This window comes from Python bivittatus, unplaced genomic scaffold, assembly GCF_059951505.1.
Source record: "Python bivittatus isolate LINGU-HERP-01145 unplaced genomic scaffold, Pbiv_v1 ctg000180_np1212, whole genome shotgun sequence".
In the NCBI taxonomy this organism is placed as follows: domain Eukaryota; kingdom Metazoa; phylum Chordata; class Lepidosauria; order Squamata; family Pythonidae; genus Python; species Python bivittatus.
This window is the reverse complement of record NW_028277047.1, coordinates 725,455-745,486: the sequence shown is the minus strand read 5'-3', so window position 1 is coordinate 745,486 and position 20,032 is coordinate 725,455. Positions and strand designations below refer to the sequence as shown.

Here is a 20,032-nt window from a genome sequence, read left to right as displayed (position 1 = left end):
CGAAATTGGTTTTCCATGTGCAACGTATTACACGCACACCTTGAAAACCCTCTTCCCGGCCTCTTGCAGGAAAACGCCCAAGTTTTCTTTAAAGGCTTCCCGACAGTCACCTGGCTGCAGAACCAGGCTGAGAATCACTGCTTCTCCCCCCCCCCCCTTTTTTTGTGCAGGGTGTGTGTGGGGAGGAACCCCAGAGGTAATTTAAAAACAGAAGGCCCCGATAAATTAGGCCCTGTCCTCCCTTCCCCTCTCATGCATCTGTTTCCCACGTTAATTATCAGCCAACAATCAAGAGATTCCTTTTTTGTTTAAAAAAAGGGGGGGAGGTTAAGCATCGGAAGGGGGAACGAGGCACACACGACAAGTTTGGTACAGTGTGAAAAAAAGTTCATATTCAGAAAGGGGGAGACCGGACAAGAAAGGGAAAAAGACGGAGAACAGACACAATTTCCCCTGGTCTTAGGATACCGCCGCACTTCAGAGCACGAATTCCAAATCTGCCCATCGGCTTCCTTTGGGTCGCAAAGGACCAAACAAACAGTCACATTTTCAGCGAGTCAAAGGATCGACAAAGGTGAGCCTCCCTCCCACCCCCCAAGGGGCGAGGAATCCCAAAGGGACACCTCCCTGCAGAGCCAGGCCTGAAATTCATACTGGAAACTGCCTTGTGCACCGATGTTTCCCAGGGACACTTTCCAAAGCACAGAGGCCGGGGAGACCCTTTTCCGCAGTCCCAAAGGCAAGGGGGGTGGGCTCTGCCTGTAAAGAGACACGGCTCCTGGAAAGGGGGGGGCTTTTCTGCTCAGTTCCACTGGGGCCGGACCTGGAGGCGGGCCGTGGGAAAAGAGAGCTGGTTTGGCCAAGGGTGGGCGTGGAAGCCTTGGGGTCTGAGGGGCCCCCCAAGGGGAAGGACGTGGAGCACGTCCCAGCTAAAGGGGGCGGTGCTCCCCAGAGAATCTTCTGTGGACCGGCCTGAATTCCTGTAGCAGCACGGGGGCACTCGGGGGGCAAGAAATCCTCTGCACTCCAGCTTCCCCGCCCCTTGGCATAAACGGTGTAAACACAAACGTGCAGCAGTTTAAAAGGTGGCAGACCGTACCCCGCAGAGGGAAGGGGCCGGAGACTTCTACGCAAAGCAGGACGCCGCCGCGCCAAGGCCCCCAGCCCTGGTTCCAGGAAGGCTGGAGTTGTGCTTCGAGCAGCGAAGAAGGGCCCTCGGGCGGCCAGGAGGAGAGGCGAAGGCTCCTGTGCGACGTCCTCGCCGATGACATCTTGCATTCAGTTGTGCAGGGAGGAAAGTGGGCACAGGTGGCAGGGGGACTTAATTAGTGACACAAGGTACACACACATACGCGCACTCTCTCTCGCCATGCATGAGTCTGGAAAGGGGGGGCACTCCCCAGCCGCACGTGAGAAGGGAGAGGAGGAGCCATAAAAACAGGGTGCGCAGAAGCCCACGATCTTCCCAGCCCGTCCATCTGCCCAGACCCTCCGAACGCTGGCGAGGGGGCTGGGAAACAGGCGGAAGAGGAGGGGTGGAGGTGTAATACTGAAATGAGAGAGATCCGGAGGAGGGGCGCGGGGGGCAGACCGACCCACGGTTCTGAGGTTCCTGGCCTCCTTTCTCTGGGAGGCAAATCTCGACAAGGTCCTTCCATGATCCTTCACTACGTCAACGTCCCACGTTTCTAGTCACAAGTTTCTCTTGGTTTTTCTTCGGCGGCCACCCTCCGCCTCCCTGTCTCTTGTGCCCGGCAGAGGCCCCTCCAAAGTGGCATCCGGGGCCTCTCGGACCCCGGGCCGGGAGGAGGGGGGGAGGAGGAGGAGAGCCGCGGGGGGAAGGTCCGGTTCCGGAGGGGGAGGCCGGCGCGGCTGGCCGTCACATGATGCCATTGGTGAGGTACTGGAAGCCGTCATACAGCTTGGTGGTGATGGAGCGCATGCTCCCATCCACCAGCTGCTCGATCAGCAGCTGGAGCTGCTCCTCCGTCATGTTCATGTGGAAACGCTCCTTCAGGTTCCGGATGGTGCTGGAGCCGTGGAAGCAGGGCAGTTGAGAACCTGCCAGAAGAACGGGCGGCATGCGCCAGTCAGCCGCCAGGAGGGGCAGGCTGCGCCCACGCCCCCCCTTCCGTGGCTCCGAGCGAGAGGGCCTCCTCCTACCTTGCTGCATGATCTCCACGATCTGCACCACCTTGTCCATGTGCTTGCGGGCCGCGATGAGGCCCTGCAGCATCAGCATTTTGTAGTAGTTGAACATGTCCCCGCCTATGCCGCCCATCACCTGAGGGGAGACGGGAGGAAGACGCGCATTGCGACGCAGGAAGACGCACGCCCCACGGGGGGGAGCAGGGAGGAGGATCCGAGGAATCCTCAATGCGTTTAGAAAAAGAGGCCCGCAGATTATGCGTCGAAGGCACCACGGCCTTCAGTGCGCTCCTTTGGAACAAAACAGGCTGCCGAGAAGCGTAAGGGGCTTGTTCCGTTGCCCGTTGAATCTGCCTCCCCGCCCTCTGCGCATGCCCGGACTACCATTCCCCCTTCCTGGACTTACAGTCCCGAAAAATCCAGAGGGGTGCGGGTGCGGGTGGGGAACGCTGCCTCCCCTCGAGGCTTCTCTTCTCGTATTTCACTTCTTGCCCGCCGCGCAACTTACGTCAACAAACTCGGTGGTGAGTTTGAAGGCCGAGGTTTCGAAACCCAGGTTCCGGGGAGAACTAGAGAGGATAAACCCGAAGTCTATGTGGATGATGTGCCCATATGCGTCTAGTAAGATGTTGCCGTTGTGCCTGGGGTGGGGGGAGAAGGAGGAAAAAGAATCAGGCGTCTTGCTTTTTGCAAGGCTTTTTCCTCTCCTGGTAGACGGAGTCCAGTCCTGCCCCGCTCGTGCGAGTTGAAGCGCGAAGCCGTCTCCTTCATGAAAGATTTTAAACAGAAGCACTTAGGACGTGCGCAGGATCCAGAGGGCCTCCGTCTTCGCCTCGCGCGGAGGAAGAGCCTCCTGGCCCCGTAAAGGCCGAGCGCCCCTGCCCTCCGAGCCTTACCTGTCTTTCACCTGCAGCAGGTAGCAGACGAGGCAGTAGCCCGCACAGCTCTGCACGAAGTTGCGCTGGGCGGTCAGGAAGCCCTCGGTGGTGTATTGGCCGTGCTCCTGCAGGAAGAAGTCCAGCAGCGAGAGCTGGGACTGCTTCTTGACCTGGTGGATGGAGACGGCGTTGACCACTGGCTCGATCATGCCGCTGTCGGCCGAGATGACGAGGATTTTGTAGGGCTTGATCCACAAGGGGACCCGCTCCTGCTCCCAGATGGACTGAAAGAGAAGACGGGAGGGTAGGCGTTGCCATGGAGCCCGGCTGGAGCCCCCGACGCAAACGATGGCGAATCGGAGGCGTGATCTTTGCCCCCTGCCTGTTCTTAATTCCAAAGGCAGGTGGATTTGAACCCCCTCGACCCATCACACCTGTGGGGAGACAGTCCCTCCAGTGGCTGGCTGGCTGGCTGGCTTCCCTCCTTCCTTCCCTCTTTCTCTCCTTCCCTCCTTCCTTCCCTGCCTACCTGCAGCTGCTTGAGAACTTGGAAAGCGAGCAGCTCTTGCCGGAGGTCATCCCCGCACTTGACGATCATGGAGAGGAGATGCCAGTTGGGGAGGTGCCCGTAGGGAGAGCCCTCTCGGATCCGCCTGCGGAGAGCAGGGAAGGGTTGAGGCTTCGCTGGACTCCGCTCGTGATGGCACCCCGCTGGGGGGTCTTGACGATCCATCAGCCCCGGTTCTACCAGCCGAGGAAGCCAACGGGACGCGGTGGCTGCCCTCCAGAAACAAGGGCCTGCCATACATCTTCCTTTACGCCCCCTTTCTTAGTCCGCTTCATAAGACTGGAAACTCCCCAGCTTTCGCTTCTGCCGCACCACGAAGTGTTGTTTAAGGAATCCAAGGAGGCGCCTTAGTTCCTCATGGCTGAACTTTTCTGTGGTTGCCCTCCTCCCACGGCCTGAGGCGACAGAGAGCTGCCGCTTGCCGCGCCCCCCCCCGGCCCCGTCCTCACCTCACTTTTTCCTGCCAGGGCTCCTTCAGGGCGACGGCTGACGGGTCCTCAGGGTCCCTCTTGAAGGACGTGGGCGTGTGGGCCAGCTGCTCCGAGAGGCGTCGCCTGCGAAAGGGAGACGGTTTCAGCTGTTCTGCGGGAGGTGGCAGCGGCGGCGGCCGAGCAGCCTGGGCACGGCCAGCACCCGCCGGGCCTCTCTCACCCCCAGCTTTCTAATCCTGGCTGCTGTTCAGCTGGCTCAGAGGACGGACAGACGGACTTTGCTTTAAAGTTTTGCTTTACAGTTTTAAATCGCTACCAGAACAGTAGGCGTTCAACAGTGGTGTTTTAAGACCCCTCCAAAAAATCCAGTTACCACACGCAGCTCCCAGCATAAACACGGTTTTTTAGTGTTTAAAAAAAAAAAAAAAAACGGCCGGCTAAGCCATTTTATTCACCTTAGGCACGTGAGCTGCCCATGATCTAGGCCACCCTAAAAAGATCAACCCTGTATTTCTTCTTCTTTTAATGAACTACAGCAGCCTCCTTCCTCCCCGCCATGGGGGGCAGGAGAGGTGAGGGGCCACGGGCCGCCTGGCCGAGGCGGGGCTGTTCACCTGATGTCCCCAGCGGCGATGAAGACCGGCTCCTTGCTCTCCTGGCTGGTGATGCTGTCCACGGAGAACTGTGAGATGTTGTCGCAGCTGCTGGTGTGCATCTCGGGGAGCTGGGGGGGGAGAGGAAGCCCAGTGGGGGGCAGCCGTGAGGGCCGGGGGCTCCTGATGGCCCTGCCCTTCCCAGTTTCCCCCTTGGCAGGGGCTATGCTCGGTGGGGAAGGAGCTGCCAGGCCCCCAATGACCTTCCCCCCTTCGAGCTGCCTCTCCGGTCTTCTGGGCAGGGAAGGGGCGGGAGAGGAGCAAGGACCCCCCCAGGCTGCCCCAGCGCTCCTCCTGGACACCCCAGCGCCAGCCCCCTCAGCTCACCTCCACCTGCAGTTCCCCGATGTCGTCCACGGACCAGGCCTCCTCGTCGTTGTCGTAGTTGGGCACGGTGGTGAAGCTGCTGGCGCGCTGCTCGTAGGTGATGCCGCACTCGGGGAGGTTCTCCACCGAGCGCGTGCTGCGGATCCGGTTCTCCGGGATCCGGGCCGGGACATTAGTGGTGTCGAAGTTTTCGCATTCAAGTACTTCCACGTAGATTAGGTAAGGAGCCTGTGGGGGGGGGAGAGGAGGGAGATGCAGTGGGGCTCCTTTGCGGGCGGATCTCCCCGTTCTCTGGACGAACGCTCTGCCCCGCCTGGGTGTCGCGTTACACAGAGGCAAGGCGCCCTGGGGGGGATCTAATGGGGAGGGGGGACTGGAGACCAATCCTTTTGCAGAGGCTGAAGGGTCTGCAGAGGGAGGAAGCTTGCTCATCACGGCCCCGGGGAGGACCCAAATCTGCAAGCCCAAAGCGCGAGCAAACAGCACCAGAAGGAGCCCCCCAGAGAGCGGCTATGGGTCCTGGGAGCAATCCCCGAAGTCTCCCTCCTGCTCTGAGAACGGACGGGCAGCCGCGACCCCCCAGGCCCGCCTGCTACCCCAGCAGCTCCGTGCGCCCCGCCTCACCTTGTCCTTGGAGTTGAGGACCACCGCCTGGGTGTGGGGGACTCGCACCACGTGGTGGTCAAAGCCAGCGGTGGGGAGCCAGACCCGGGCCGGCAGCTTGTGGTTCAGCAGGGAGAGCTCCGAGATCAGCCGCTGCGTCTTCTGCTCCTTGGTCGGCAGCGTCGTCAGGCGTCTCCCGATGGCCATCAGCGACTTGATGAACTCTCGCTCAGGGGCAAGCCGGACCGGCTACGCGGGGTGGAAGAGATCAGTGTTCGGGGAGGGGAGGAAAAAAAGAGAGATGGTGAAGCCCAAAGCTGCTTTTTTTTTGCAGGGGGGCCTGTTCTGGAGATAGGAGGAAGTTCAATTCCCTCCCCAGAGGCTCCAGTTGTGCTGCAGAAGCCAACAAAGGGCAAAAGGAAGACGGGTGGCCTCGTCTCTCGCTGCACCCCATGAAGATGGGGAGAGATGAAACTCCCCAGCTTTGCAACGAGCTCTGGACCGAACCATTCTCCCTGCCGGAAGCCCAAACTTGGTGGCGGGCTCGTACGTTTAGTCTTGCTCTGCAGCGAGCAGGAGGAGGAAGATCGAGAAAGGAATTGGGTTTCCTGTTTCCCCCTGCTAGAGGCTGGGCCGGGCAGATGTCCTCGATTCTCAAAGCGCGCCTGCGGGATGGAAAAAGCAGGCCCATCCCCAGCCCTGCACCTCGGAGAGGATCTGCGCCATCCATCCATCCATCCATCCATCCATCCATCCATCCATCCATCCATCCATCCATCCGTTTTCTGCCAAGCAGCCCTCCAACTTCTCCCCACCGAGGCAGGGGGCCAGGTGGGCACAGACCTTACGTGCACGGGCTCCTTGTCCCTCCTAGAACCAGCGACCAAACAGCCCAAATTGAGCGGGGCTCACAGAGAGAGGCCTGCGCTGGGGTGGGGGGAAGAGCATGCCCAGCTGAGCCCCGAAAGGGACGTGCCCCCTTGATCCCTAAGCCAATCTGGGCCCCAATGAACTGAAGACCTCACTGGCCCAGAAAAGCAAGTTTGGGGTTCTGCTTCAGACCTCGCCCCCCCCCTTCCAGCTTCTCAAAGCCAGGCCAGCTGGGGGCAGCACTGACTGTGGGAACGCCCACTCAGCCTGGGGCCGGGTACCAGGAGGGCAACACTCGGCTTCAACCCCTTGGTGCCCGGCTGTGTCCCAGCCACCAACATGTGCCAACCCCCCAGATGAGCCGCCTGGCAAGTTCCCAGGTGCCACCTGCGGCATCTCCAGTGGTGCCCTCAGATGATGCAGGAGAAGCCCTGCTTCTGGAACAGGCCGGGCCATGGCCAGGTGGGCAAAGGCGCTGGCTTGGCTACCATGTTCCTCCTCACTGACCACACGGAGCTCGGGGTAAGAATGAGGGAATGAGGGTGGGCGAGGCAGCATGGAAGACTGGGGAGCCACGGAGAGGTACTCAGCACGCCCCAAAAGTCAAGGTAGCTCTCCTACTCCCCCCCATCCTCATAAAACATTCACCTCCATCCAGTGACCAAGGACCCAGCCCCAATCTCACGTCCTCTCCCACCCTGGAAAGAAGCTATGAATCCAGGAGAGGAGAATAACTTTTACGCAGAAGCAGAGGCTGCTGATTGGGGGCGGGGGGGGGTTGAAAACCCTTGCCAAGCCCCCAGTGACTTTCTCCCTATATCCCAGACTTGCGCTCCTACCCATTTCACGAGGGGGAAAAGTACGGCTTTGCGGAAGGCAAGGGGAAAAAAACCTTAGGTGTGATTGGCGAGAGCAAAATTTCAGCAGAGAGAGAAAACCGATTTTTAATTTGAGGCAGGAAAGGAGCAGCTGAAAATTTGGACCAAACCCAGGACATGCTAAATCAAAACCAATGCCAGGCACCCAAGAACAGCATTTCCTCTTTTTTCAGTAAGTGGTCTGCTTTCTGCAGACCCCAAGACAGATCACTGATGGAAAGAGCCCAAATGGAGAACATCCGGCTCCTTCCAAAATTCTGCAGTGGAACTGGGCTTGTAAAGTTTGCTCCACTCCCAGGAACGAATGTTAGGAAGGAAGCGGCCCCTGAACTTTCTTGTTTTCTCCTCTCCCCTCTTTTTCCCTTTTTTATTGAGGCTGCTGCAAAACTGCGCGCCGAGAGCGCTTCTCCAAGCGGCACGCAGCACTCCGCACGTTTTAAGGACAGCGTCACCTCCGAGAGATGAACTGGGGCGAGCGTGTTCATGAAACCACCCCGCTGTTTATTCTGGCTAAGCAAACAGGGAGCAAAATAAGAACAAAAAATCTGAACCGAGGAAAATGGACCTGGATCCCTTTCCGTACGTTCATGTCCATAATTCGGACACCAGAGCTGGAACAGGAAGTGTGAAGTAGAAATAAGCAGGGTTTTGTGTTACACAAAACTGCTTTTCTGTCAGTGGACGGGGGGCGAGATGGGGTAGAGCGGCAATGCCCATATCAAGAGAGCGCCATAAAATAGCCAGGCCTTGCTTGGATACTGGAATGTGCTCTCCGTGGGGCTGCCCTTGAAGACAGTTGGGAAACTTTGATTGGGGAATTGAGGGGGGGCCAGGCAACCGGAAAGATGCGGCCCCACCTCGTAACATTTGCACAAACTTCCTCTGTGTCGCCAGGCTTAATTCAAAGTGTCTTCTTCCCTGTGATGTGCTCGGGCGGTCCCTCCACCCCTCCAGACCTACAGGGGCGTTGGAGAAGCAGCGGGCATTGTGGGAGAAAGCTGGAGCCTTGTGCCATGCAGAACTTTACAGCTCCTAAGAGCTGGGCATGCATGTGACGGTGCCACGTTTTTTCGGGGGGGGAGGAGACGGGGAGGCACAGAAGTAAAGAAGTCGCTCTGCCCAAGGGTCAGCCCCAACAGCTCCCGGCAGTGCAGGGTCTGGCTTGCGGGGTAGGGGGAGAGGCAAGAGGGGCGATCTGCCTTGCTGGTTTGGGTGACGCGGTGCCAACGTGACTGGTGGCGTAGCGGAGAGGCCGAAGATCACGAGAGAGAGGAAATGCTGCTGCGGGGGGGGGGATCACGAGGGGGAGGGGGAAAATGAAGGAGGCAGGCAGCCCAGTTGCTGGGGGCAGAAGTGGGGAGGGGGGCACTTACGGAACAAAATGATCTATCGAGACTTTCGGAGCTCGATGACAGTTCCTGGGAAATGAACGAGAGAGAGGGAGGTGGGTGGATTTATTTCCAAGGCGGGGAGGGGGGGAAGGAAGGCAGTCGAGGAGAGAAAAGGCAAGACTTTAAAAACAGCTCTTCGCAGGCCCCCCCTGTCCTGCCCCCCCAGTGCACCCACCCAAGGAAACGGGGGTCACATCTTGGAATTTGGGGCCTGGCAGGGAAGGGCAGCCTCTCAGGGGCCGGGGGTCCTTAATCCCTAATGCCGAAAGGTACACTGCCCCTGGACAGGGAAGCCCCACGCAGCTATCCAAGCCTTCTGTTCACGGGGTTTTCGAGGGAGACCTCAGTGAGGGGTCCGTCTCCAAATTTCGTAGCCCTCCATTCAGGGAGTGGGGAGGAAGCGGGAGGCTTGGGAGCAGTGGGGCCGAAACGGCAGACGCGGGGCCAAACGAGGCGCCGGCTGCAAATGGGAGGAAGAGGCAAATCTCTCTGCAAAATGCCAGAAGGATTTTGGCTTTAGGTTTGTGGGCCCTGCCCACCATCGGCTTTGGCTAATCTTAAATTAAGCTAAGCAGTGTTGAGCTGGGAACCTTTGGATGGGAGACCACAGGAAATCGGGGGGGCAGGCAAGAGTGGCAATAAGAGATTGCCACCCAAGCGCCAGCTGGGAGACCCACCTTCTGATCCCCACCCCCTGCATGATCTCTCAGCCTAACCCGCCTCGCAGGGCTGTCGGGAGAACCCTCCCTCACCGCAGACCTGACCCCAATCCCCGGGGGGGCTCCACAGATGGATCCGTTCTCCTTTTCAATGCACTGTTAATGATGCAACGTTCAAAATGAAGAATACTTTAAAGAGGAAGGAAGGAAGGGAAGGAAGGGAAGGAAGGGAGGGAGGGAAGAAGGGAAGAAGGGAGAGGAACAGGCTAACATTCCCCAAATCCTGCATCTTTCTTATTTTTAAACAACCAGCTCCCATGCAAAATCACCTAACTCTCCATTAAACAGACTTCCTCGATCTGGCCACGGGGAGATAGGTTGGACTCCAATCCCCATCATCCCCGGCTGGCTAAGGATGACAGGACTCTGGGGTTAGGGTGGAGGGTCCGGGGTCAGGGAAGGCGGACTAGGAATGACCGCATTCGCCTCAAAGCAAAGGGGAGGAGAGCAACGCCGGGTTCCCGACAGCCATGCCCCGGCCACCCCAGGTGACTCGGCAGCCTCCGGGCAGCCACAGGCTCCACACCAACGGTTTCAACCCCAGGCCACTAAAGCAGCCACTCTGACGAGGCGTTTAATTAAACTGTTTTTACGAGGCTGGCCTGGCCATCCGGAGCACCGCTCGGGGGAAGACAGGATATAAAGCCAGGACTGAAACAGGAAGGAAAAGGCTGCCGGGCCGGGCTTCCAAACCCTGGTTCTGGGGCATCCCGCGGGGGGGAGTTACCCCCTCTCTTCTCGGGGCTTCCCGCTCAGGACAAACACAGGGGAAGGGGGCTTCCCATCAGAGCGGCAGGCACCAGGGCTCGAAGATGATAATAATACCCCGCGCTTGAAACATGCGAAGTTGAGCAAGCCAGGATTAATTCACCGCTAGCGCTTGGGGAACCAAAATCTCAGGAGAAAGTCTGGTCTGTCTTCAGCGGCCCAGGGATCAAGGGGAAGGGGCCGGTGGGGGTGGGGTGGGGGGCTTGGTGACCACCCTTGTGTGAATCGTGAGCTTTTCACAACGCCCCTTGCAAGCTCATGGGGGGGAATGGCAAACTGTTCCCCCCTCGGCCAAGAGCGCTCGTTCCAAGGGTGCCCCAACTTGGGCCAAATGGTGTGCTCGAGGGAGTCTCGCCTGCTCCCGTTCAGCAGAAACAGGGCCGGGCAGGCTGGGCAACCAGCCACTCCACATGGAAGCGTGGCCAAGGTAGCAAGAGGGCAGAAAGTGCTGGCATTCCCGTTGCCCCCCGAAAAGACCCAAATCCTGGGGGAAAGCAGAGGGCCTGGGGCCAGTTCCCCACCGGCCTGCCAACTGGGTTTTGAAGGCGGCCGTGGATCAGGGGGCCAGTTCTGCCCTCGACCCCCCGCCTGAACCCTGTTCAGCCCCTCGGCTGCAGCCCTGCCTTCCATTCAAGCCCCAGGACAGGTGCCAACCCTGCCCTTCTGAGGCTGGTCCCTCGGGACAGATTCCCCCGGTCTCTGAGCCAAACAGGAAATGGCTGTGGTGACGGAGACACCCCTGCCACCCCGCTGTGTGTGCCCGACGCAGCTCACGCTGACTCAACTTCCGCAAAGCCCCGAGCCTCCCTCTGCGGACTCTGCCAGCAAAACATCTCCCGGGCGCTCAGCTTCAAGGCCACGGCTGGCAGGTGCGCTGCCAAAGGTTACCTGCTGGGTGTGGACAGGGGTGGGGAGACTCGCTTGGCACATTTTTGCCCTGCTAGCGAGAAAGGAGCTAGTAAAGACTCAGGAGCAGCAGCTGGGCAGGAAGGTCCTTTGGCAGAAGGACAAAAACAGCCTTGGATAGGATTGGGGAGCGTCGTTAAAATTAAACAAGCATTCGCACGACGTGCCTCCAGCCTCGTTTTTCATCCTTTCCCTCCTCTGCTGCACCCCGGTAGCAATGTTCAGAGGCCCGAGGAACGAGGCGGAGCAGAACGGTCTTAAGGAAGCGAAAAGGCTAAAATAAATCTTCCTGCAGCTCTTGGCACAGCCCGCCTCCCCCAACCGGACCCCCTTGGAATCTCTTGGGCCGCAACCCTCTGCAACCAGGGGATTTAACTGCCTGGGCAGCAGCAGGCGGGCACCCTCACCAGGGCCTGGGATGGGGCCGCTGAGACCGTCTGGACTCAATGGAGCTCGGTGTCAATCATCAGCAGGCACGCAGGTTCCCAGTTGGCACCCAGAGGCCTCCCAGCATCCGGTCCTCTATCAACCCATTGTTCTTGGGCAACAATGAAGTGGCTGGGAGTTCAACAGGGAGGGCTGGTGGGGCCAATTTAGAGTCAGCTGAAGCCTGGCGTGCGCATCAGAAGACCCAGCTGCTCCGGTGTGACCAGGGCTCCCGGCCTTGGGAGAGGGAAGAACATTAAGCAGCAAAACCTGGCCGGAGCTGCTTGTCTCACAGCCTAGCCTGCCTTACAGGGGCGTTGTGAGGAACAGGCAGGACAGGATGGATGTTTACCCGAAGTGGAGAGAGACGACCGTTTTTATTTTTAATTTTTTGTCTCCAGAAACCAGCTTGCAGGGCGAGATTCTCCTTGAAGACGACCAACTCAGCATTTAGCTGGGGGAAGCCCTGAAGGACTGGGGACTTTCCAGAGAGGTGGCCCCTTCTTCCTCAGCCCCACCAGGGCATCCTGCATCTCCCCTCCACCCCCGAGCTCTCCTCCGAGAGGGTGGGGGAGACCTTTATCCCCAGCATGAAGTAGTCACCTGCAATCCAGCCACCCTGAAATTCCACCCAGCCCGCCCTCGAGGACGCAATCGGGGTCCGAGAAAGCAGGCCAGCTGCTGGCAGGACCCAGAGGCGAGGGGAATACTCCAGGGACCAAGAAAATACCCAGGCTACCCGGGGGCACTGGCACCTCCCCAGCAAACGTTTTTCACTGTATTTTTTGGTAGGGCTCGCAAGTAACTGCTAAAGTTATCAAGGGAGGGGCTTTTCCTTTGAGCCCCGAACAGCAGCAAGGAAACATGTCTGGCTTCCAACCCACAACGGTGCGTGTGGACTGCAGACACGATGGAAGTCAGGAAAGAGGGACCCACGACCCCCGCTTTCGACTGGGCCAAGCACACCCTTCTCCACTTGAATAACTATCCGTCCTCAGGATGAACCGGGTCCTGCCGGAGCAAGAGAGGCTAGGAACCAAAGGGAGTTCACACGCACGAACACCCAAGTTGGTGTTCACACGACCCCCTGTGCACGTCCCCCGCTTTGCCCGCCCCAGCTGGGTTCTGGTGTAACCAGCGGCCCATTCAAGCAACCCGCGACCGGCACGATGGGGTTCCCGCTGCGAACACCTGTCCCTCTGCCCACACGACAGCCCCTCAACCCTGCCTGCCCCGTGAAGCCCGGAGGCCGGGAGGGGGGCCCACGCGGGTTACCTCGTCTTCGTTCTCCACTTTGGGGTTGCTGGCGGTGCGTTTCAGGTTGTTTCCCAGGCTGATGCTGGCGGTGGCATCTGACTTGGACCGCTGGTGAGTCCTCTTAGAGGGGGACAGCCCCACCTCGGGGGCTGGGTTCAAGGGGGGCAGCTCCCTCCTCCGGGGGGCCGGCTTGAGCTCGTCGGAGAGGATAAGTTTGCGCAGCTTGGTCCCGCGGGAGTGGCGCTGGGTGGAGATGTGCATGTCTGAGGAGTAGGCGCCCAGCAGTAGGGCACACTGAAGAGAGAAGTTGATGCTCTGCCGGCAGCGGTGCACGATGTAGGGCTTGATGGCGTCCCCCACGTCCTCGTCCATGTGGATGTACATGTTCAGCAGCTGCGGCAGGTAGAAATCCACATCCTCGTTGCGGAAGCAGAAGAGGCGGTTGCCGATGTAGGCTTGGACCCCAGGCTCCTTGGAGTTGTAAAGATACGAGATGGCCATGGAGATGTCAAAGAGTTTCGACTCGAACAGGCGCAGCAGCCAGGACTGCTTGGCCGAGTTGTTCTTCTGGCGCCGCCGCACCCCTTTCACGGAGTTTGGGGGACTCTCGTCCTCCTCCCAGATCTTGTCAGGTGGATCGTCCAGACACTTAATCTCGCAGCACTCGCCGTTCAGCCCCGCCGGGCCCGGCCACCGAGCACCACCCTTCCTGTCCTTCGAGCGGATGGATCCGTCGGGCGAGATGCAGTGCATCAGCTTGACCTTCTCCAGAACCTCCTCGCAGGCCTTCTTGGCCACCTCGGCGTCGATCACAGCCAGTTCGCCCACACCTTCAGTGATGACCCCGAGGGCCGCGGCTGTCCCGCCGTCTCCCTCGGGGGGCATTGTGGCCGACGTCTCCGCTGGCGTTCCCTCTCGCGGTGGCGCGTCTGCGGCAGAGTGACTCATATCCAAGGTGGGCCTGTTCTCTTTCAAAGCTGGAGAACAGGAGAGAGGTTGCCTGCCTTTAGCATTTGAAACAAAAACCAAAATCTACGATCGCCACCCACAGTCAGATCAGATTACCATCTTTCTTGATTTTTCAAGAAACCTAGACAGAAGGTCAGTAACCACATTGGGGTGCTGACCTTGTAACTTCATAATTATCATTTTTTGAAAAGAAGAGGAGGAGGAGGAGGAGAATTATTATTATTATTATTATTATTATTATTATTATTATTATTATTATTATTGGGGAGAGAGAATGGCAAAACTCTTCTGCTGGGTTACCTAGAAGAAATTGTAACTCCCCCAGGTGACCAGTTTATCACAAGACTGCTCTAAAGCAAATCCATGTTCACTCTGTAAATGTAAATTAACAAAAATCTGAATGTTAAAAAAACAGCGAGGCTGCGGAACAAACACGACTCCTCAACAGTTGAACAGGGCCTGGAAGCACCTGAGTCCAGATCCTGCCTTTGGGCCAGAGCTGAATGGGGTCCTCCAGAGGAGCCCCCGAGATGAATCACTCTGATCCCACCGGCAGCCTCCAGTCCTGACACCACAAAGAAGCCGCTTATGAACTCTGTGCATGGCTGTGCGCCTTACCCCAGCTCCTGAGAATCCTGAAAGAAACTGAGGGTGAAAACCACACCACCACTTCCTTTTCCTCCCAACTTGCTCAGAACTAAGAGCCAGAAAAGGTCTCGCTAAGTGCACCTTTTTTCTGAAAGGCTGAAAACTATCGGTCTCAGGACTCAGCACCATCCACAGACAGACAGCCCTCCATCCATTAACGCCCTCGGAGCCCTTAACGAGACCACGCCGGCCAGGAGTAAGAATCCGGAGGCTGAGAACCCCCACCCTTGGCCGCAAGGGTCAATTGTGTGGGTCAGTAGCTGAAGGAAGCCGGAAGAAAGAAAGAAATTTTAGGTACAATGACAGGGAGGCAATTACAAAGGGCAGAATTTGGCAGGGCTTTAAAAAAGGAAAGGAAGGGTTCTCCAAGGGCCGCGATGGGTGGGAGAAGAGGCAAGGCCTTCATGGCCCAGGACCCCACTGAGAACGAGCAGGGATCTTGGCCCAGGCTCGGTCCTCCTGCTGGACAAATGGAGACCCTCAAGGACCCTCAAAGAGGAGGGGACCTAAAGTACAGGGCAGAACTATACTTAAAGGAAGCAAAGCCAGTCACTTAAAATAGACGCTACATTAAAGCGATCAAAACATCATTCACCGAGGGGATTGGGCATGGCGAGAGAGGAGGCCCGCACGCCAACATTTAATCTCCTCCTCGCTCTTTCCTGAAAGGAGAGCGCTCTGCCAAGAATGATTTACGGCCAGAGAAGCACCCGGCTGGCCGATCACAAGGTCTGGAATGAAAGGCCTCCCCGCTAATTGAAGGGCAAAGTTGAGCCCACCGCAAACACGCAGCTTATCTGCTTCTGCCCAGCCACGGGACCGCACTTCTCTCTAGCAATTTTTGCCTCTGGAGTCCGCACCGCGCGCGCCACGCACCAAGCCACAGGGGAGGATGGGGGGCGCTGTTTTCCGCGGGCAGGAAAATCCAGAGAACTTCCTCAAGTTCCCGAATGCGCGGTCCAGCCCGAGACCAACCCACCAACGGCAGTCCTCTCTGATCAACCGGAGTCTGCTTTCTCCCTAAAACAAAAGAAAGTACAGGCACAAAGGAGGGCGTCTGAGGGCGGTGGTGCAACTCAGGGGCAGCCCCTCTATCGGGCGCACCCCCCAAAGGCCCAAAGAAGCGGGACAGGGTGGCTGGAAAACCCACGCAGCTCCACGTAGCCCAAAACCACCACCAGCTCAAGCAGGGGCTAGCTCAATCCTGCAATGACGTCCACAGACTGTTCCCTCTGCACTACTTACAGGTAGAGTGCCTCCAAACCGAGAGGTTCAACTCCACTCTCGTGATCAGTAAAAGTTTCACGTACCTCCACAAGGCTTTTGTTTGTGTTTTTTTTTTAAAGAAAGAGAAAAGGCTGTTTTCGCTAGCAGGCGCTGCTGTGTTTGACAGCACGGGTGTTTGGGAGTTCTCCCAAGTTCATTACACGTTGCACGGGAAAGCCGGCCTCGTAAGCCTACGCAGGCGCCCCCTGGATCAGCTGCAGACATCTGGTTCCCATTACGCAGCCTGCCTTTTCCCCATGCTCAGCACTTTACGGATTTAATGCGCGCCCGCGTTTCCCCCCAAAGCCCAAACGTGCAGCAGTCATCAAGTTGCGCGCACGCGGGGAAAGTATTCCAGAGGCCGGATGCCCCATGTCTAACCCCTCCTTTCAAGGGCTCGTTGGGGTCCGGGGTGGGGGGAGAGACGAGCAGGGTTGAAGAAAGATGCCAGCACAAACCCAGATTAACAGCGCAGTTGGGGGCACAAAACAAGCCCGTTTTCTCTTTTGAGAACAAATGGCCGTTTAAAAAATTGGAGGCCTCTTCGGTTCAGCCCGAGGTGCTCAAGAGGCACCAGAGACTTGCTCAGTCCTACAGCGGCTGCGTTTATAGTCCGTGTCCTCACTCACACGCTGCTCTTCTTCAGGTCTCAAGCTGAACCCTTCTCCTGCCCTCATTCTTCCCCTGGGCATCCGCCTCAAGCTTCTAGCCCTCACTGTTTGCCTCTTCCTTCTGCCTCCTCCTCCCAAATAAGCAATTGAAAAGAGAGGGTGCCAGTGCGAAGAAGGCCCCGTGCCCAGCGGTTGCCAGCAAACCCAGCTAGGACTCGGGTGCTCTCCACAGACAGCCCTAAAACAGCTAGAACAGCCCAGAGGAAGCCTGTTTCCCAACCTGCCTGGCCCCCGGCTCGTGGAGGCTACAGAGCGTGGGACCGGGACCACGGTTTCCAGAATCCCCTCCCCACACAGCTGGGCAAGATGGATCCAAGGCCAGGTGCACGTCCAATTCCTCCCTGTGGATTCTGGCCCAGCTTCGGATGCGGCCAAGATCAGACAGCTGCTCGGAGTCTGAACTCACCCAGCAGGATACGCACTACATCGTTTCACCCGCTGAAGGAGGGATCCGAGGAACTCTGCGCACGCACGCTCTCCTCTGGGAGAGGCAGCTGAGCAACGCAGAGCAGCTCGGAAGGAAGTGGGAACAACCGAGCTTCGTTCTCTTTCTCAGGCACATGGAGGCGAGTCTGAACAGGATCCTGCCAGAGCTGAGTCACGCATTCTCCCATGGTCCCTGCCAGCAGACGCGTCACAGAGACACGAGCACGGGAAAACCACTTGGCTGTGCAAGCGACAGGTGGGGGGCATTCGCCTTCGAACCCCACCCCACATCACCCCACCCGCCTGAATAGCGCCTGAAACCGGTCCCTCGCAGACCAACAATAAGCAACTGCTGGATTCACCCCCAGAACTCAGCCCTAATGCACTCTTTGGTTTCGGATGGGCACGTTGCGTGGACGCAGCCGCTGCAGCTTGCAAACCACGATTCGTGGACATGAACCCAGCTGGCCTGCTGAAAAAGCACGGGGAAACGGTGATGTGCGATCCAGGCCAAAGCGGGCTTTCGAAAGCGAAGTGTGGAAATTCCTGCTGGGTGGGAGCACCTCCCTGCCTTTATTAGCTGCTGCCCGGGGAGGGACAGAAGGAGGCGGCCCAACTTTAAACTTAATTACCCAATTAAGGGGGACCCCTCTTTGAAAGGCCAGGGGTCAAGCACTGTGAACCAGCTGCGTCCGAGAGAGCGCTCAACTGGCCGTCCCCATTGGAAACCGTCTTACTTCACTTGCCTGTTTCATTTCTATCTTCTTGGCCCTGCTCCCCGGTTCAGACGCGCGTCCACGGCGCTAGTCGAGCCAGCCATCTTTAGAGAAGGGCACCCAAAGGGATTCGGCGGGATGACTCTTCACAGCTGCTGGGGAGAGGAGAAGAAGCAAGACTCATCAGGAGCAAAGCCGGGGTCTCGAGTGGCGCTCAGCCATTCCGCATCGTCTCCCCCCCGGCCCCCGCTTGGCCTGTAACTCGATATCCCCCTTGAAAAACAGAAACCCTGGAAGAACATTTGGCTCACGCAACCTTGCAAGAAACCCCCCTTTCTGCCGTGGAAGGAGGGAAGGGAACGCTCCCATTTGGAAGGGCGGCTGGTCCGCCCGTAAAGAGCAACATCGAGGCTGGCACACACATTCAGAACTCGATTCCCCGGTTCAAGCTGACGGCCGAGTGGAGCTCCGGGCGGGTTCTCACAGGGAATCTGGGCCGCGAACGACGCAAGTTTGCTTCGGAGGGAGATCGAGCTGGGGATCCCTTTCGGATCCAGCCGCTCCGTCACCCCGGAAACCAGTTCCTTGCACCTGTTCTGCCGGGCGGCCCCAGACAGGCTGTCCCCACCCCGGAGGCACATTTGCATCTTCTCGTCCCCACAAAAGCAGGAATGTAATTAAGGCAGCTCTTAACTCACTCTCCGAACTTGCTTCTTGGCAACTCGGAGCAGCGAAAGGCTCCAATGCTCAGAGGACGTCCCGGCGTTAAAGTAAAACGTTGGGGCAGAAAGACAGCGGGGAATCACAGGGTCCGGGAGCGGGGTCTGTAGTGGGGTCCCCCACCCCCAAATAGTGTTCTTCACGACCCCGGCTGGCCGCCCAACCGTCTCCCAGCCTGCCGGGCAGAGGGGCTGCCCAGAAAAGGGTCCGTTTCTCCGGTGTCCACCGGGCGGTCACCCGGGCGCCCCGGGCAACACGGAGGGGGCTCGTGCCCACGCTGGCCGCGCAGCCCGGGCACACGCCTGGCATCCGGCAGCCGCAGCCGCTCCTGGCTCCGGGCAGGAAGGGCGCTCCTTCCGCCGAGCGGGGATTGCAACACGGCCGCGCAGAAGACACGCAACGTTTGCAGCCCCCACAGCCGGAGCCCGGGGGGCCCGGGGGCAGCGCCCCAGAGGGCCGCGGGGCGAGGCTCGGGAGGAGACCTCGGCGGAAGTCCCGAGGAGGGGGCGGCCGGGGGGGGCAGCGGCGGAGACCTGCAGGGGGAGGACGGGAAGTGGGGCGCGGGCGGGCGAGGGGCGACCGGGCCCTTTGCAGAAAGGGGGAGCGGGTCTGCGGGTCTGGGGGGCGGCCGCCTGCCGCGGAGGGGGTCCCCTCCAGGAGCCCCCCGCCCGCCAGCCTACCTCGCAAGGTCCTCGGGAGGAGAGGAGGGGAGGGGGACCCCCTAAAGGGGCAAATGCAGCGCGGGGGAGGGGACCAACGGCCGGGAAAGCGGGGCACCCTCCAGCTGGCTTCCCCGGCGGGACTACACCCCCCATCATCCCCTGCCCACGAAGCCACCCCCTTGCAGGGGACGGGCCTCAGCGCCCACGGCCGGGGGGGGCGGCTCCAGCCTCCCCCCCGCTTCCCGGGGCCGGAGGACCAGCCCCGCCGCGCGGACGGACTCCAGAGCCCATCGCCCCCGCCGCCCCGCGGCCCGCCCGCCGCACTCACCGCGCCGCCGCCGCCGCCGCCACTGCCGGGCCCAGCCGGGGCTGCCCGCGCGCCGCCTGAGGGTCCTCGCGCCCGCGGGCCGGGGGCGGGGAAAAGGGGGCCCCGGGGGGGCAGTCGCCACTTCCCGGCGCGCGGCCGCGGGCTCCTCGTCGCCCCCCGAAACCTGCGAGGACCCCGCGCGGCGAGGCGGCGGAGAGGTGGCCGCGCCAGTGCCTGAGCCGAGGGGCCGTGCGGCGCGCATGCGCGGCGGCGTCTCTCCCCGGGAGCGGAGGGGCGCATGTGCGCACGCGCGGGGAGGCTCGGTCTGCGCTGGATCTGCGCGGGCCGGAAGGCGCTCCTTGCGCCCTGCTCCCGAGTAAACCCTGCAAATTCGCTCGCTGGTGCTGGGACGCAGGATGCGCTTAAGAGTGCAACAGCTCGAGTATCAATCCCCCCACCACCAAGAATTGGAGGCGCAGCTGAAAATCGGGCGCAGTTTGCGCGCTGGGAAGAGCCGTTCCGGGCAGAGGCGGAGTGCCCCCCTTTCATCCAATTCAGCGATTCGGAGCATCCCCCGAATTGGGTCGGGGGGGGCGCCGCGGGCGGGAAGCAGCGCCCCCTGCTGGAGCGAGGCTGCGTGCCCCTGGCCGCCGAGATAGAGTGCGCCTGGCCGGGCGGCTCCGCTCCGTCCCCGCCCGGGCAGCAGACGAGGTGCCCCGTTGTCAAAGGCCGGGCGGGCTGGGGACCATGGGCCTCGTCGCCGGGCACATCTGGAGCGCCCGCCAGCCGAAAGCCTGGCTAATTTTGTGGTTTCTTCCCCAAAT

The 20,032-nt window shown here is 59.7% G+C and overlaps 1 protein-coding gene across 7 annotated transcripts; it reads right to left on the bottom strand.

The window, feature by feature from the left end:
- Positions 1 to 288: 288 nt before the first annotated feature.
- Positions 289 to 19,470, bottom strand: PI4KB (phosphatidylinositol 4-kinase beta). Of its 7 annotated transcripts, none has more exons than XM_088137112.1 (13): positions 19,230 to 19,470; positions 17,546 to 17,671; positions 15,317 to 15,456; positions 12,842 to 13,800; positions 8,730 to 8,774; positions 5,630 to 5,857; positions 5,006 to 5,233; positions 4,640 to 4,749; positions 4,044 to 4,148; positions 3,556 to 3,679; positions 3,045 to 3,310; positions 2,657 to 2,789; positions 289 to 2,284 (listed from the first exon to the last, which is right to left on the bottom strand). In XM_088137112.1, the coding sequence occupies exons 4-13, from the start codon at positions 13,769 to 13,771 to the stop codon at positions 1,880 to 1,882; spliced, it is 2,574 nt and encodes an 857-aa protein (XP_087993238.1). In that variant the 5' UTR covers positions 13,772 to 13,800; positions 15,317 to 15,456; positions 17,546 to 17,671; positions 19,230 to 19,470; the 3' UTR covers positions 289 to 1,879. The 7 variants fall into 7 exon arrangements, with proteins under 7 accessions (XP_087993238.1, XP_087993240.1, XP_087993237.1 ...); XM_088137114.1 differs by lacking the exon at positions 15,317 to 15,456 and having other exon boundaries at positions 289 to 2,061; positions 2,164 to 2,284; positions 17,550 to 17,671; positions 19,230 to 19,467; XM_088137111.1 differs by lacking the exon at positions 15,317 to 15,456 and having other exon boundaries at positions 17,550 to 17,674.
- Positions 19,471 to 20,032: the final 562 nt, after the last annotated feature.